Source organism: Halichoeres trimaculatus, unplaced genomic scaffold (assembly GCF_033239565.1).
Source record: "Halichoeres trimaculatus isolate MK-OKI-2021-1 unplaced genomic scaffold, fHalTri1.1 fHalTri1_scaffold_6, whole genome shotgun sequence".
Taxonomy (NCBI): domain Eukaryota; kingdom Metazoa; phylum Chordata; class Actinopteri; order Labriformes; family Labridae; genus Halichoeres; species Halichoeres trimaculatus.
This window is the reverse complement of record NW_027437184.1, coordinates 16724950-16738396: the sequence shown is the minus strand read 5'-3', so window position 1 is coordinate 16738396 and position 13447 is coordinate 16724950. Positions and strand designations below refer to the sequence as shown.

Below are 13447 nucleotides of genomic sequence, written 5' to 3'. Positions count from 1 at the left end.
TGCCTCATTATCATGAACACAGTCACCATCAGCCCTGCCAGTCCAGCATTCAGCCCTGTGAATATGAAGGCCAAAATTCATACTAAATGTTTATTAAAATGCAGCTGGCAATTGTTCTATTAAGATTCTAGAAGAAACACTTGTATATTTCCTAAGTTTGATATTTGACTACAAAAGACACGTTCACTCACATTGGCTTTACCCTTTTAGACTGTACAAAGTACAATGTTGCATTAATGAGTCACTTTGTTACTTCCTCATTCTCCTGGATACTCAGACTTTATGCAATAATTCAGGATGAGAAGCCAGTTGATGTATATTGCACTTTGACCATAAAATAGCTCTCATGGGACAGTGGCAAAGCTCGGTTATAGAAAACCTCAAAAAACTGCGACTACACATATGATGCGCACAACGAAAACACTCCACTCTGTCCTCAGTTCCTCCTGCTTTCTGCACAGCTGCTGAATCACCCCCAAGTCCCCATAGGTCACTTTACAACAAGAGCTCTTAACAACTTTTCAGCATGCCTTAAGCCTCCTTTAGTGGAAGAGGGACTGAAGCACTCCCATGAGGTGTTTATTTATAAATGCTTTTAAAACCACACCCATGATTTATCTCTTATTTTTTCCATAACCCTATAGAAGTGATGATTTTTGTTTATCTCATCTTTCAAATGTATCGTACCTGTAAAGCCAAAGCAAAAAACACTTTGCACTTACACTTTCACAAGCAAACAACAGCTGGGTCAGCTGATTACAGGTCACTTTTATTTTCTACTAAAATACATGTTTCATGCAGGTTTTGTCACTTTCCACAACAGTCAACAAAAACACAATGAAACTACAGTAGAACCATCTTAACCTCACAGTTTAGGCAAAGAAAGATTTGTCTATCAGCAGTGTGTACAAATCTCTAGTGGCTTTATAAATAGTAAATCTTCATCTGTAATTACATGCTGTTTCATGCTTTCATTAAATAACCAACAGCCAGCCCATCATACCCGGTCATGATGAGCACATCAGATAAAATGCCATGGAAAAAAGCCTGAGGACATATGAAAGGTGAAGAGAAAAAGGAAATAATGTGACAAAGTAAAATATTGCTTTTAAAATGAATGATTTAAAACCAGTGTAAAGTACAAACTAGCTCAAATGCTGTATACTGATGAAGCTTGAAGACACGTCTCTCAAAGGAGAGTTCAAAACTGAAAGATGTGGTACAGTTTGGCTGGTCTCTGATCAATTAGCTGGAGTGGTGAGTACAAATTAATGCTTTATTTTCTGTCCAGTTCTGTCGCCAACTTTGCGGCACTGACAGAAAAGTATGTGGCACAGCTTGAGTCTAAACAGTGGAGTCAAAGGCATATGTGAATCAGTTATACTAAATGTAAAGGAGAGGGCGAGCATGGAGCGAACTCTATGCTCTACGTTACAAGGCCTGCTATGATCTTTGTATGAAAATAAAAAGGAGGTAGGCAAATTCTCTCCACTGCTCAGAAAACACTGACAGTTTAATAAGGAGCAGAAATGGGAATGAGGAGCTCATCAAACATGCTAATGCCACACACACACACACACACACACACACACACACACACACACACACACACACACACACACACACACACACACACACACACACACACACACACACACACACACACACACACACACACACACACACACAGCCTGTTAAAAAGATGACAGTTCAGCACAGCATGTTTGAAATCTGTCTCCTTACCTATTAAAAATAGATTCGATCCTTTTACAGCTGCTTGCATATTAACACTAGTAAGACTTGAATTACCTTTCATGTAAACAAGGAGACTACAAAACACACGACTCAAGCATGCATTATCATCTCCAGAATGTAGAACAACAGTAAACACAGACAGATGTTACTGCACAGCATATTTAGTGGCTTCTGCTTGGATTTTTAGGTTGCAGGAGAACTTCAGAGCTTTTGTTAACACAGGAATAAAGCAACCACAGATCAACGCATTTTCTTATCCTTCTTATTTCCTGTCTGCATGACATCATTGAGGGTAAAGGACATAAACGCAATCTGCTCCAGTTCACTTTCATTCCCACACTCCATCAGACACGAGAACTGATCCTTGTCTCCATTGTAGGCCAAGTCGGAGTAGCCACTGGGTCCCCTGTGGATGATCCGGGGTCTGTCCCACCCTGATGAGTGCAAAGGGGACCGATTTAAGTACACACCCATGTCCCTTCTGCTGGACTTGTTGGTTGGGTGGATGAAGAGGAGCCAGGTTTGTGTGTCTGGAGATAAGAGAGATGTGCCGCATGCTTTGCTTTCAGCATCGTCGTTGGGGACAAACTCAGGAGCAGGGAAGCCAATGACACTGCCCTGACAGCCTGAAGGTGGTTCGACCAGCTCTGAAGCCATGTGTGGTTTGTCAAAATACACACCGCTGTTTTCACTCAGGGCCTCACATCTGTGCCCTCCAGTGTTACGAGCATTACAATAAAGGTGGCTCCTGCCCTCGTGGTCGATGATTTCAGCCATTTCACATTCACATGACTTTTTTCTAAGCATCTTCCCTATACGCCAGGTCTGTCCAAAGTCCTCACTATAAATGGACAAAGCTCGAGGGTAAACTGTAAAGGGAATGGGGAAGGAACAGCATCTGTAAGGGACATAATAGGCGTAAGCTGGGATGATCAATCTGCCATTTTCCAGTTGGACACCGTGACCTGGTCCCACAGCAAAGGTGGCCCACTTATGGATGGTTTCCCCAACAACACTTTCTGTCAAGTCTCTTGCTTGAGTCCAGGTTTGACCATCATCGTTGCTGCTAATACAGCAAAGACGAGCTTTGTTCTTACCTGTGATGATCTGCCGTGCTTCTGTTGTGTTCCCCAAGACACAGATGAAAAATAAAAACAGGGTTTTTGTGTGTTTTTCATACACAGGGCAGGGATTCATGGTGCGGTGGTCTGGTAGGCAAGCTGAGGACACCTCCTGACTAGCTGACCACTAGAAAGTATTACAAACGACAGAAAAATTTAAACCATATAAACAGACAGGATGTTAAAAGATATCACCTGCTGTGTTATTACTCACCTGAACAGATTCATCATCTTTTAATGTGCCTCTTCTCATTACAAGAATTTTGGCATCATGATCACAAGGTGAGGATCTTTTTTCTGCAAATGCGAGGAAGGTGTGACAGTGCCTCAGATATATGAGAGCAGGGATTCTGTATGTTATCCCACTTGGCTCCTTTTCAAACAAAGTTGTTTTGACTGGCTCCTCTCCACTGCCACTCTTGGACGGTGTGTTCCCCATTATTGATCAAAGTTCCTGTGGACAGATAATTGCCTGAGTGTGCCATAGTTCTATGCTCGTTTATCAGCCCTCATATAGTCATAACATCTTAGACTAACAGGAAGAGTTCACACTCCAGCAGCTCCACGTAGACACACGTATAATTGCATGGCAACACATAAAATTTAACGCGTAGTGAGGCTTCCCAAAAATTCTCTTACCTTTATTTGTCAGTTTTCACATTTGCAGACATTGATCTTCGGGAGAACGACATCATATCGTCTAATTTCACGCCTCAACAGGAAACCTCTGATATTCACGACACTGCTATGGGTTCATGAGGAAAGAAGAAGGCACTAAAGCGAGAGGTGCCGTCACATTCACTTCCGGGTTCGCATGGACGCAGTTTTCTCATGGACTATCTTAAAACGAAATATCTGGTTGAAATACATAATTCAATCCTACCTAAGAGATACGCATGTAATCTCTTGTTCTGGTTCAACTGCGCTGGTAAAGGCGAGGAAGCTCATAGATTTTAAAGGACGAACACAAAAAACATGGTTTCCTGATATGGAATTACGCCTACGTTAGGTGGACACGTCCAAGCAGGAGCGAGCCGGCTGAACAGCTCAAATAAATTCAAGTCAAGTATAATATTTGTCTGGATATCATCTACTATAAACGAAAAACAACTACAATGTAGGCTCGATAGTCCAAATCAAAATCAGCTTGGCATACAAGCACTTCTCTTGTCGCCTGCTTTAATCTTTGACTAGCCAAGCTTACGAGTTTCTTCCGTCTTCGCCTGTACAGACGTATTTACAGCTTCACTGCCCCCTGCAGGACAGGATGGCAACTATCGTCTTACACGTTGTTGCTAGGATACGGAGGACTACAGAGTGGCTCACTTTCTGATGCAGTGTTGAAAGTGGCTTAGTGAAAAGCTCAAAAGGACTTCGAAATGGAAAGTTTATTCGAGATAAATGGATAACACCAGCATACACGATGACAGCAGCATCCGATAAATTGTTCGACGGAAATAACTATCCCGCCAAATGTTTGCTTGCCCGGACATTACTGCACCGAAGAAAAGAGGGTGAGTTGAGTTGAAATAGCCTTTTAAATAGGAGTATACCAAAGATATAACACATTGGACATTCATACTAAATTTCTCTCAAACAACTTTTAGCAATTTACTTGAAGGCCTTTAATATTAAAATGGAAAATTGGTATTACTACATTATGAAAAAAGCAAACACAAAACCAGATTTATTCATCCGACAGTAAGTCGACGTTCCTAATTTGATTTTATAGTTGTGTGAATTCTTAATTTAAATGATAATTTTAATTAAATATATTAGCAAAACTGGATGATTTAAGTTATTTTTAATATATTGCATTTTATTTTCCAACTACTCCATGATAAATACAAATAATTTGATATGCTGCTGAACATCAGAAGTTATTCAATTTCTCATTGTCTTCAAAACGAAAAAAAAGAAAGGAAGAAAGAAAAGAATAATTGGCAGGCTGTCAGTTATAGAATTAATCCCTATACTTTCACATTTTTAGACTGTTCTGGCTGACATTTTTTTTAAATAAATTTTTTCATTTCTTGGAGGTGCTGGGCATTGGCTTGTTGCATACAGGAAGACAGAGGAACAGAGATACAGAATACTGCAGAGAAGAATAAAAGAGACTCATCCATTGGGTGGCAACACTGGCCCTCCCCCTGATAACATATTAGATGCATCTTTTCTGGTAAGGCCCTAAAATCTCATTTTTTTTTATGTCAGTCGTGTGTGAGAAAAAAACATTTTATTTTAATTTAGTTGTTTATTAATATTGCTGTTGTAGCTCCTGCACGGTTGTGTTGATAAACCATCTGAGCTCTGCACTGTGGACATCAGTGAGCAGGAACTGAATTCTGTAAGTCTCTTTGTTTTTCAACATTTCTTTCTAAAGTAGCTGGGTTGTTTATTAAAAAAAAAAGGTTTGCACTCTGTGCGTTTGCAGGTAAACCAAGAGGAGCTGAAGGATTTTATCAACGTAGCTAACATTGATGCATCAATCAACACTCTCTCTTTAGGTGACTTATTTTATCACTTTTAATGCAGATTTTATCCTATTAAGTTTTGGGGTCTCTTGTGGAGTCTTGATATTTAGGGTTTTATTCTTTACCAGATTCTTTCAGCAGTTTTGTGTCTTTGGAAGAACTGAACCTGTCATTAAACAGAATCTGCAGCATGACGTTTGATGCGGCTGATTTTCCTCATCTCAAGGTATAATGCTGACATTGACATACAAATTAAATACACATTTCCTTCATATGACTAATAATATCTTATGTTTCTGTTGTCAACATGTCCTAAGGAGCGCTATTTGACCTTTTTATTTAAAAACAAAAAATTTGAATACCTTTGTACCACAATCGCTCATATCTTATGGTCACGTCTTTATTTTTTCCAGCTTCTCCCAAATGCCTTATTGTTAAGTATTAGAGGAACTTTGATATGAATCATTGCCAAACAAAGCAAACTATGTATAGATGTTGAGACTTGTTTGATAGTTGGGAAGTGCTGTATAGTTTCATTTATCCGAGTAAATCATTTGAAACCTCGCAGGTTTTGGATCTTTCCTTCAACAATTTGTCGACTGATGCTATTGTTTCCATCGGCTGGCTTCCTCGTCTTAAAGATCTTCATCTGACTGGGAATCAGCTTCGTCACCTTCCATCTAACCTGGGTTCTTCCCTATCTAACCCTACTAAACTGTAAGTTACATAAGACATTTTAAGTAGCAACTGTGACTAGGTGTAATGTTTGTTATTGGATTTTGGTCTTAATGTACTCCTACCACTTTGATAAAAAAAAAAATCAGTTACCTGGGGTCAGATAAGTTGACTGGAGCTACTGCATTAAAGCTAAAAGTGATGCTGTTTTTTGTTGTTATTTCTGTGAAACAAAGTGAATGCAGCATTGCTTTTATTCTCGCATCACAAGGTTCAGCTTTTTCAGACACTGCTTTGTGTAACAACTGGTTTTCCAGCGAGACAGAGGCAGACTTGACAGCTATTAAAAAAAAGGTGATATGAGTGACAGAGAGGCTGCTAGAACTAGACAGCTGTTCTGTTTAATTGCACGTTTTACGCTAGAGAATTTAAATTTATACTCTAGTTAGTCTGATTCTTACCTCAGTCTGCTTCTGACATTAATAAAGTCACAATATAATTCAGATTATGGTTCATAACCAAGGTATTGTCATGACTATGAAGCTACTTACAAAGGTAGAAATGTAAGTAATGCTTTCCATTTTTTTTAACTTTAACTAGGCATATGGTATACTTTATCTACAAACTGGTGTTTTTTTGTTATTAAACAAATCCCAAAAGAAAAGTAGAAAAGCACTCAGAGAGCACAGACCTCTGCCAAGCATATTTTGATAGTCACACAACACTTTAGTCCTACTTTAATGTCTGCTACAATTTGGTGTTAGTTGCAGGTTTGTACGATAATTTGTTACCTGACAGTGTTGAAAATGATGATGACCCAGTACATATTTCATGTACCAGATCTTAGTATCCAGAATATTGCCAGGATACTTTTACATCTGTCAGAAATTATCGTGTCTTGTAACCATTTATCGTGGAGTTATTGACACATATGGTGAAAACGACCCTATCTCATAATAAAGAATCCTTTAAAAAAAATGCTGAATCCAGACGGTGATCCGGATCATCTCTAAAAATTAATTACTTCTTCCTTATCCCATTTTGGACATTTCCTGAAAATGTCATAAAGATCTGTTTGTTACTTTTTGAGATATATTGTTCACAGACAGAGTCTCCCAAAAACATAACCTCCTTGGCGAAGGTAATCAGAATGTCAACACAATAATGATGTCATGAAGCCAGAAACTGCAGGCCCACCAAAAACCATTTTAAGATTGACCAGGAGGGGGTGCACAAAGGTTTCAAATCCATATCTAATGGAGAAGCATTCAGGCCCCTTGTTCTGCAGCCATACACAGAGAGCAGACAGTGTTATGCGTACGTGCTGCATGTAAATGTTCAAAAGCATCATGAATCACATCTCATATCAATCAGTGTGGACTTGGTTTTTCTGGTTAATGTAATGCCTTGTCTTTCACAGACCTGCTACGGAAGAAGACACACAGTTTCGAGCCCTTGAAGTCCTGATGCTGGATGATAACAAACTCTCCTCTGCAGTCTTCAGCAGTTTGAAAAACCTTAAGAGGTCATTTAAAGTTCTCGCTAAGACAATAAAGCATAAATCAAGACAGAAACTTTGCAGAGATTCATTAATTTTACTTTTACTTCCAACTTTAGGCTGAAGCATTTAAACCTACAGGGAAACTACATCACTGAAATACCATATATGCAGCTGACAGACTCTTTCAAACCTTCAGCTGGAGAAGAGGAAGTTGGAGAAAAGTTTCTTGGTTTGTTGCAAATTCCATAAACAACCCAACAACAATAACAACAGACTAGTCAGCAGCCTCAGGAAACCAGGAATGAAATTGTTTTTGTCCTCTCAATGCAGATCATACTGACTCAAAACCCAACCCTGAAGAAAATTTCAAGAAAGTCTCACAGGTAATTCCTGTTTTTCATTTGGCGTTCAAGATGTCTAATTCAGTTCCCCCTTCTTTTTTAAAGTATCTGTATCACTCACTATAGACTGGACACAAGGAAGAACCCCACAGTGGGTCCAGTTTGCTTCTACCAGCACTTCAGTACCTGAATTTAGCAGACAATAAGGTGAGTTACATTGTACATACAAATGAATCAACATCAAGCTCTGTTTGAAAAACAAACTAAGATGTCTGATGAGTGTTAAATCTTTAGATCTCAAAGGAGGAAGCACTACTGGCTGCCACTCGTTTCCCGTCACTGCAAGAAATCAATATTTGCTCCAACCCCCTGACCACACAGAGACGAGGTGACCCTCCTGTCTCTGTCTCCCTTTTTTATATAAAGATGAATACGGAGCTTTAAATTCTGGTCATCACCTTCATGTTTCCGTCTGAACACAGGAGACCATCCATTACTCACCCATTACCTTCAAGAGAGACAGGGGATAACCATAAAAAGGAAGAAGACAGAAGGAGCTGTGAAAGTGCAAGTAAAGAAGTCCACTAATCTGAAACAGAAGGTTGTTTTTTTTTTTCTGCACTGCTGATGTTTTCTTATTATGACCCATTAAGTTTGTACCAGATGAAAATTCTCCCTTTTTAATCTTTAAACTGCAGGTAGAAAAAAGAAACTCAAAGATTTCAACAACTGCTGACAAAACACCAGAATTAAGCCAAGAAAACACTAACCACTTCTTTGTCACTCAGGTATTTGCTTAAAATTTGATTTATAGACACCTTTCAGAGATACATGTCCTTAACTGTCTTCTCATTTTGTCTATCTGTCATTTTTAGATGACAGATTTTTTCCCATTTGAGATTGATGTAAAAGAATCCACAAAAAACAAAAATAGAAATAAGGCAGTGAACATTCCTGAAGAATTCCAGTGCTATGAAATGTTGATGGATGCAAAAGCAAACCCTGGTGATACGAAGCCCATTGGTGAGGACTTCTGCATATGCTAATTCATGCACATTTCCCTCCAGCTCTTGGACAAAAGTTAGACTTCACAAACAGGCAATTGTAACAAGAATAAAACATTTTTTTCCTCATGCAGGAATCCAAACAGCTGTTCAGATGCTGGAACACACACTGAAGAATCTGAATGTTTATAGAGACTCCAAACCAAAGCTTGATAGCATCCAGACGCCATACAGAGAAAGAGAGAAACGGGTTTGTAAATTTAAACTTAATCTGTAGACTGAAGTAAAGAAAAATTGAATTGCTTCTGTCTTTGTTTTAAACATTAAAACATTTTTTATTCACAGATTAAGAAACTTCCACCTGTGAAACTATTAAAGCAGCCACTGGAGAAGATTGATGAAATGATAAAGGAAATCAAAGCCAGTTCATCGATAAGAGAAGTCTCATTAAGTAAGAAAATTTCTGATACACTGTCAAACAACCTCACTGTTCTTTATTGTAAAACTTTCTGTTTTTATTCAGGAAGAGCCATGTGCAGCCCAAGTTATACAAGGCAGGATCACAAGGAGGCTCAATCTCTGCTGAGAGATATGAAGAACAAGTACAAGAAGGTTCATCGGAAAACAATGGAACAAGTAACCAGAACTGAATGTGTGACAGAGCTGAACACACTCACATTCAAGTGCTTTAACTAAGCCATTCCTTTTTTATCCGTTCCTGGATCACGCAATGACGGTGTTGGCAAACAACTGTCATGAGATAACATCAGAACATCAAGCACATGTCAAATTAAAGCACTGGTTAGCACAGTTTGTTACACATTTTTAGCAAACAACAGAGACAGAATCTGTAGAAGCTTAAAACTAATAACTTTAGGGAGTCTGAGAAATTATTTGCAGTTAGTGTCTTATTGTGTGGTTTTGGTATTGACTTGAGTAAACAAAGACAGATTTGTCGAGATTTTTTAGAATTGAAGAACTTGAATTACCATAAGATCTGAGGACATTATTGATTCTCTGGGTGATGAGCAGATTTCACACACATCTTCATTACAGAATTGAACTGGGGTGATCTCTATGTTGACATTATAGACAGTAAAAAAAAAAAATGGATGTCATCTTGCTCGGCTTGAAGTGAGGTTGCCACAAAAACTGCTCCCTCTGGTGGCCAGCTGTGATATAGGTAAAAAAAATCCTGCTCTCCAGTCATTCCAGATGGGCTGTGGTCCAACTTTAAAACATTAATACAAATCGTAAAAATGTTTCTCACATTAGATTGTTGTGGTGATTTGAGAATATTTTTGGACTGCCTTGTATTCGGGTCCTCTCTTTTATGTTAAGTTTTGTTTTTCTAAGTTAAAAGAGGTTAAAAACGAGGTTTAACGTCAAGTTTAATGATGATTGACAGCTTGTTCTTGTGTATTTTTTCGGGGATTGTAAAAAAGGGGTGGGGAGGTAGAGTTGAGAAGAGATTAGACTCTCAGAAGAAAAAAATATATATTATTTTTGTCACCCTCTACTGCGCAGACTCAGGCTGCACAACAGGTACCAGTGGTGGCGCCTGTGACAGGGGTATTTTGGCTTCAACCATACGATGGTAAATGGCATGGCCACACTGTCCATTCTGAACATAGTCAATGGTTGACATGCTGTAGTGTAACTAAAAAGTTTAAACCACTGCAGGAGTTTTTGTGATGATGACTGATGATGGAGCAGCTGCACTAACACTTCTGCAACCAGAAACGATCCAGCATTCTGCACACTTTGCAAGAGTGTGTCTTTGTCACATTCAACTGCAGCTATAAAACAAATAACTGACATTTCATGCTTTGAACAGTTTGTGAACATTTACATCTTGCAAGTCTCATTAAAGAAGTCTCAGTCTTTTGGCCTAGCCTACATCTATAAGCATGCATGTGTTGACCAAGCTGGTAGTTTTAGTGTTGTGTTTTGTTTTATCCGGCTGAAGGCCGGGATTATAAGTGAAAAAGTGTATTTCTGCACTTGTTATCCTCCACCCAGCTGAAATGGTCTTTATATATAGCTACATTTAATGCTTTTCATTTACGTTTGCAGCTGATCAACAACACTAATGTGTTGCTTATGATCTATAGTAGAAAATCTCCACGTAAACAAACAATAGTGAAAAAATTTGAATGCTTTTGTTGAAATGAACACCTAATAGTAGCTGTAATCTGAACAAATGGGATCAGTGACAGTAGTTCAGTATGAGCTTTTGTTCTTTTGGTCATGTTCTGTTTGTGTTGTTCATTCCCTTTTAGATTTCACGCTCTTGTCTTTCATATGATTTCAATTATTTTCTCTCTCCAGCAGCTCTCAGATGTGGAATGTACTCTGAGCCCACCTGGAATAAATCAATAGACACTGCTGAGATATTTCACGAGATTCATGCGAGGATGTTTCCCTGCTTCTGTATGTATCGAATTTTAAGTAGTGTACGCACTGTGAGCAGAGTGCATTATGCATTAAACATCACATACATTGTAGATACTATTCTGTCATTTTATGACGTATAAGCTCCCCCTTTAATTAAATTCACTTTGAAATAGGTGCTTATGCTGTTATCATGTACAGGAGAAAATGCAGTGAACAGATGGTTATGCAAATTTGAATCGACACAAGCTGAGCAGAAAAGAAGAGATTCCAATTTGCATAACCTCCTGTTCACCACACAATTACGATTATTACCTGCCTAACAAAAAACATCTAAAAATGATTTTAAAATTTAAAAATGATACATTTACACAGCAATGATCCGATTCAGCATTTAGTAACACTTTGGTACAACAGATTTCCTTCAGTCCCCTCTGAGGTTTTATGGTAAAGTTAAAGCTAGCCAATTCATTTCCTTATAACTCACATGAATCAAACTTTTGTATTTGAGGTAACGTTAAACAAGGTGAACATAACTTCTGCAGACAGAAACTCGCAATTGTAACACAGTGTTTACCAACTCAGGATACGGACAAAGACCAATGTTTCTGCCACAGCCTCAACAGGCAGAGATGAAAAATGTTCTGCAGATGGATTTGATAAGACGTGTGTGATGATGAGGTTGTCAAGTTCTTTATTAATTAAATACTCTGAAGTTCTTATTAAGAAATTTTATGTTGCCATTCAAAACAAGTTTTTTATTTGTTCATTTTTTTTCTGAATAACACATTGAGCATGCTGAGCTTTTTTATTATACTTGTATGATGCAAAATCTAGGTTTTCATGCATCTCATAAAAGTAGTATCATGACACTCATGACCCAGAGTGTCAGAGTTTATAACACCTAAACTTTATGTGACATACAGTAAATCACAGTTTGACTTCACTCCATTTAAAAAGTCTGAAAGATAAGTTTGATCTGCTTCTTTTTTTCCACACAAAGCACAAACAAACAGTCTGAGTATCTGCTTCGGCTCTTTTCATCTTCAGCTGTATATTCACTGATAATGAAGAGACCGAGCCAAATGGCAGAGACTTGACGTACCGCAGAAACATCATTTTCCAGTCCATCGGAGCTCCACTCAGCAGAGCTCATCTGTGTCACAAAAACGCTCAGATGTTTTGCCGTGATTGAGTAATATCAAAGCTGCTTTAAATCTCTACAGAATCTCATTTTCTTTCCACATTACTTCTCTTTTAAGAGCTGGATGTAGCTCAAGCAAAGAATGTCAGTTTAAAGATTTGTTGTTGCTGTCTTAGACCCAGTGGAGTCTGTTCCTCAGCCAGTGAATCCTGGCACAGGTTTATTTTTTGCCTGACCAAAAAGCAGTGTGAGTGCTTCAAGGTTTAGATCCATGGTTGCACAAGAAAAGTGTTTTATTTTCATGCTGGAATTCTTTGCAGCAACAAAAGAAAAGAATTGTTGTGCAAGAAGTTATAATGCCTTTAAGTTGCCAAAAGTCAGCGATAATCCACAGTGAGAGCTGTTATATTCTAAACATGAAACATTCGCTGACCTCAATATGGAGAAACAAACCCATGGCAACAAATTACATCAAGTTCTCATTATTTATTTATTTATTTATTTATTTATTTATTTATCTATTTAGTGTCTGTGTTTGTGCCAACTATCACAAACCTGCTTCAACTTTTTTTTTGTCTTTGCTGTCAGATAACATCCATAAATTGGCTCATTCGGTTGAATATTTAATTGATCTAGATAAATTAGACCCTAGTCTATTTGCTTTTTGCTCCTCTATTTAATCCTGCTATATTGTTTAGATTGTGGAGGCTCTGAGGGTAGCTTAAATGCCCCAAAGTATTTTCTCTATATCAAAAGATTGATTTTTGCTCTTAATGAAGCATATCAACTAGGGCTGATATGCTATTCTATTACGATTTTTGGGGTGCAGATTTGATTTAAATTACAATTCTTTGATATTTGCGATTTTTAGTTTGCTTTTTGAACACCAGACCATGTGAAAAAGTTAAATTATGATGATAGTGTCAACAGACTATATCAGGAGCCATATTTACTCATAACCATGTGAGTCAGAGAGAAACATTTCACCCTCTGATGGAGAAAAGTGGTAACTTTTTTCAATCCTGTTTATAAACAAAG

The 13447-nt window shown here is 38.1% G+C and overlaps 2 protein-coding genes across 2 annotated transcripts; one reads left to right on the top strand and one right to left on the bottom strand.

Annotated features, from left to right (window-relative positions):
• Positions 1-750: 750 nt before the first annotated feature.
• Positions 751-3664, bottom strand: LOC141791365 (sialidase-3-like). Its single transcript, XM_074671767.1, has 3 exons — positions 3516-3664; positions 3091-3330; positions 751-3003 (listed from the first exon to the last, which is right to left on the bottom strand). The coding sequence occupies exons 2-3, from the start codon at positions 3313-3315 to the stop codon at positions 1996-1998; spliced, it is 1233 nt and encodes a 410-aa protein (XP_074527868.1). The 5' UTR covers positions 3316-3330; positions 3516-3664; the 3' UTR covers positions 751-1995.
• Positions 3665-4179: 515 nt separating this feature from the next.
• On the top strand, positions 4180-11803 carry xrra1 (X-ray radiation resistance associated 1). Its single transcript, XM_074672629.1, has 17 exons — positions 4180-4390; positions 4916-5055; positions 5152-5223; positions 5311-5383; positions 5479-5576; positions 5919-6067; positions 7446-7550; positions 7643-7755; positions 7857-7909; positions 7994-8074; positions 8162-8255; positions 8350-8468; positions 8566-8655; positions 8743-8890; positions 9006-9121; positions 9217-9322; positions 9395-11803. The coding sequence occupies exons 1-17, from the start codon at positions 4300-4302 to the stop codon at positions 9565-9567; spliced, it is 1821 nt and encodes a 606-aa protein (XP_074528730.1). The 5' UTR covers positions 4180-4299; the 3' UTR covers positions 9568-11803.
• Positions 11804-13447: the final 1644 nt, after the last annotated feature.

Excerpts from the sequence above, each read along its gene's own strand:
- xrra1 (XM_074672629.1), top strand. The coding sequence starts at position 4,300 with ATGACAGCAGCATCCGATAAATTGTTCGACGGAAATAACTATCCCGCC. Across the intron at positions 4,391-4,915 it reads ACTGCACCGAAGAAAAGAGG|GTGCTGGGCATTGGCTTGTT; the intron begins GTGAGTTGAGTT and ends CATTTCTTGGAG. Across the intron at positions 5,224-5,310 it reads GTGAGCAGGAACTGAATTCT|GTAAACCAAGAGGAGCTGAA; the intron begins GTAAGTCTCTTT and ends GTGCGTTTGCAG.
- LOC141791365 (XM_074671767.1), bottom strand. The coding sequence starts at position 3,315 with ATGGGGAACACACCGTCCAAGAGTGGCAGTGGAGAGGAGCCAGTCAAA. Across the intron at positions 3,004-3,090 it reads AAGATGATGAATCTGTTCAG|TGGTCAGCTAGTCAGGAGGT; the intron begins GTGAGTAATAAC and ends AATACTTTCTAG.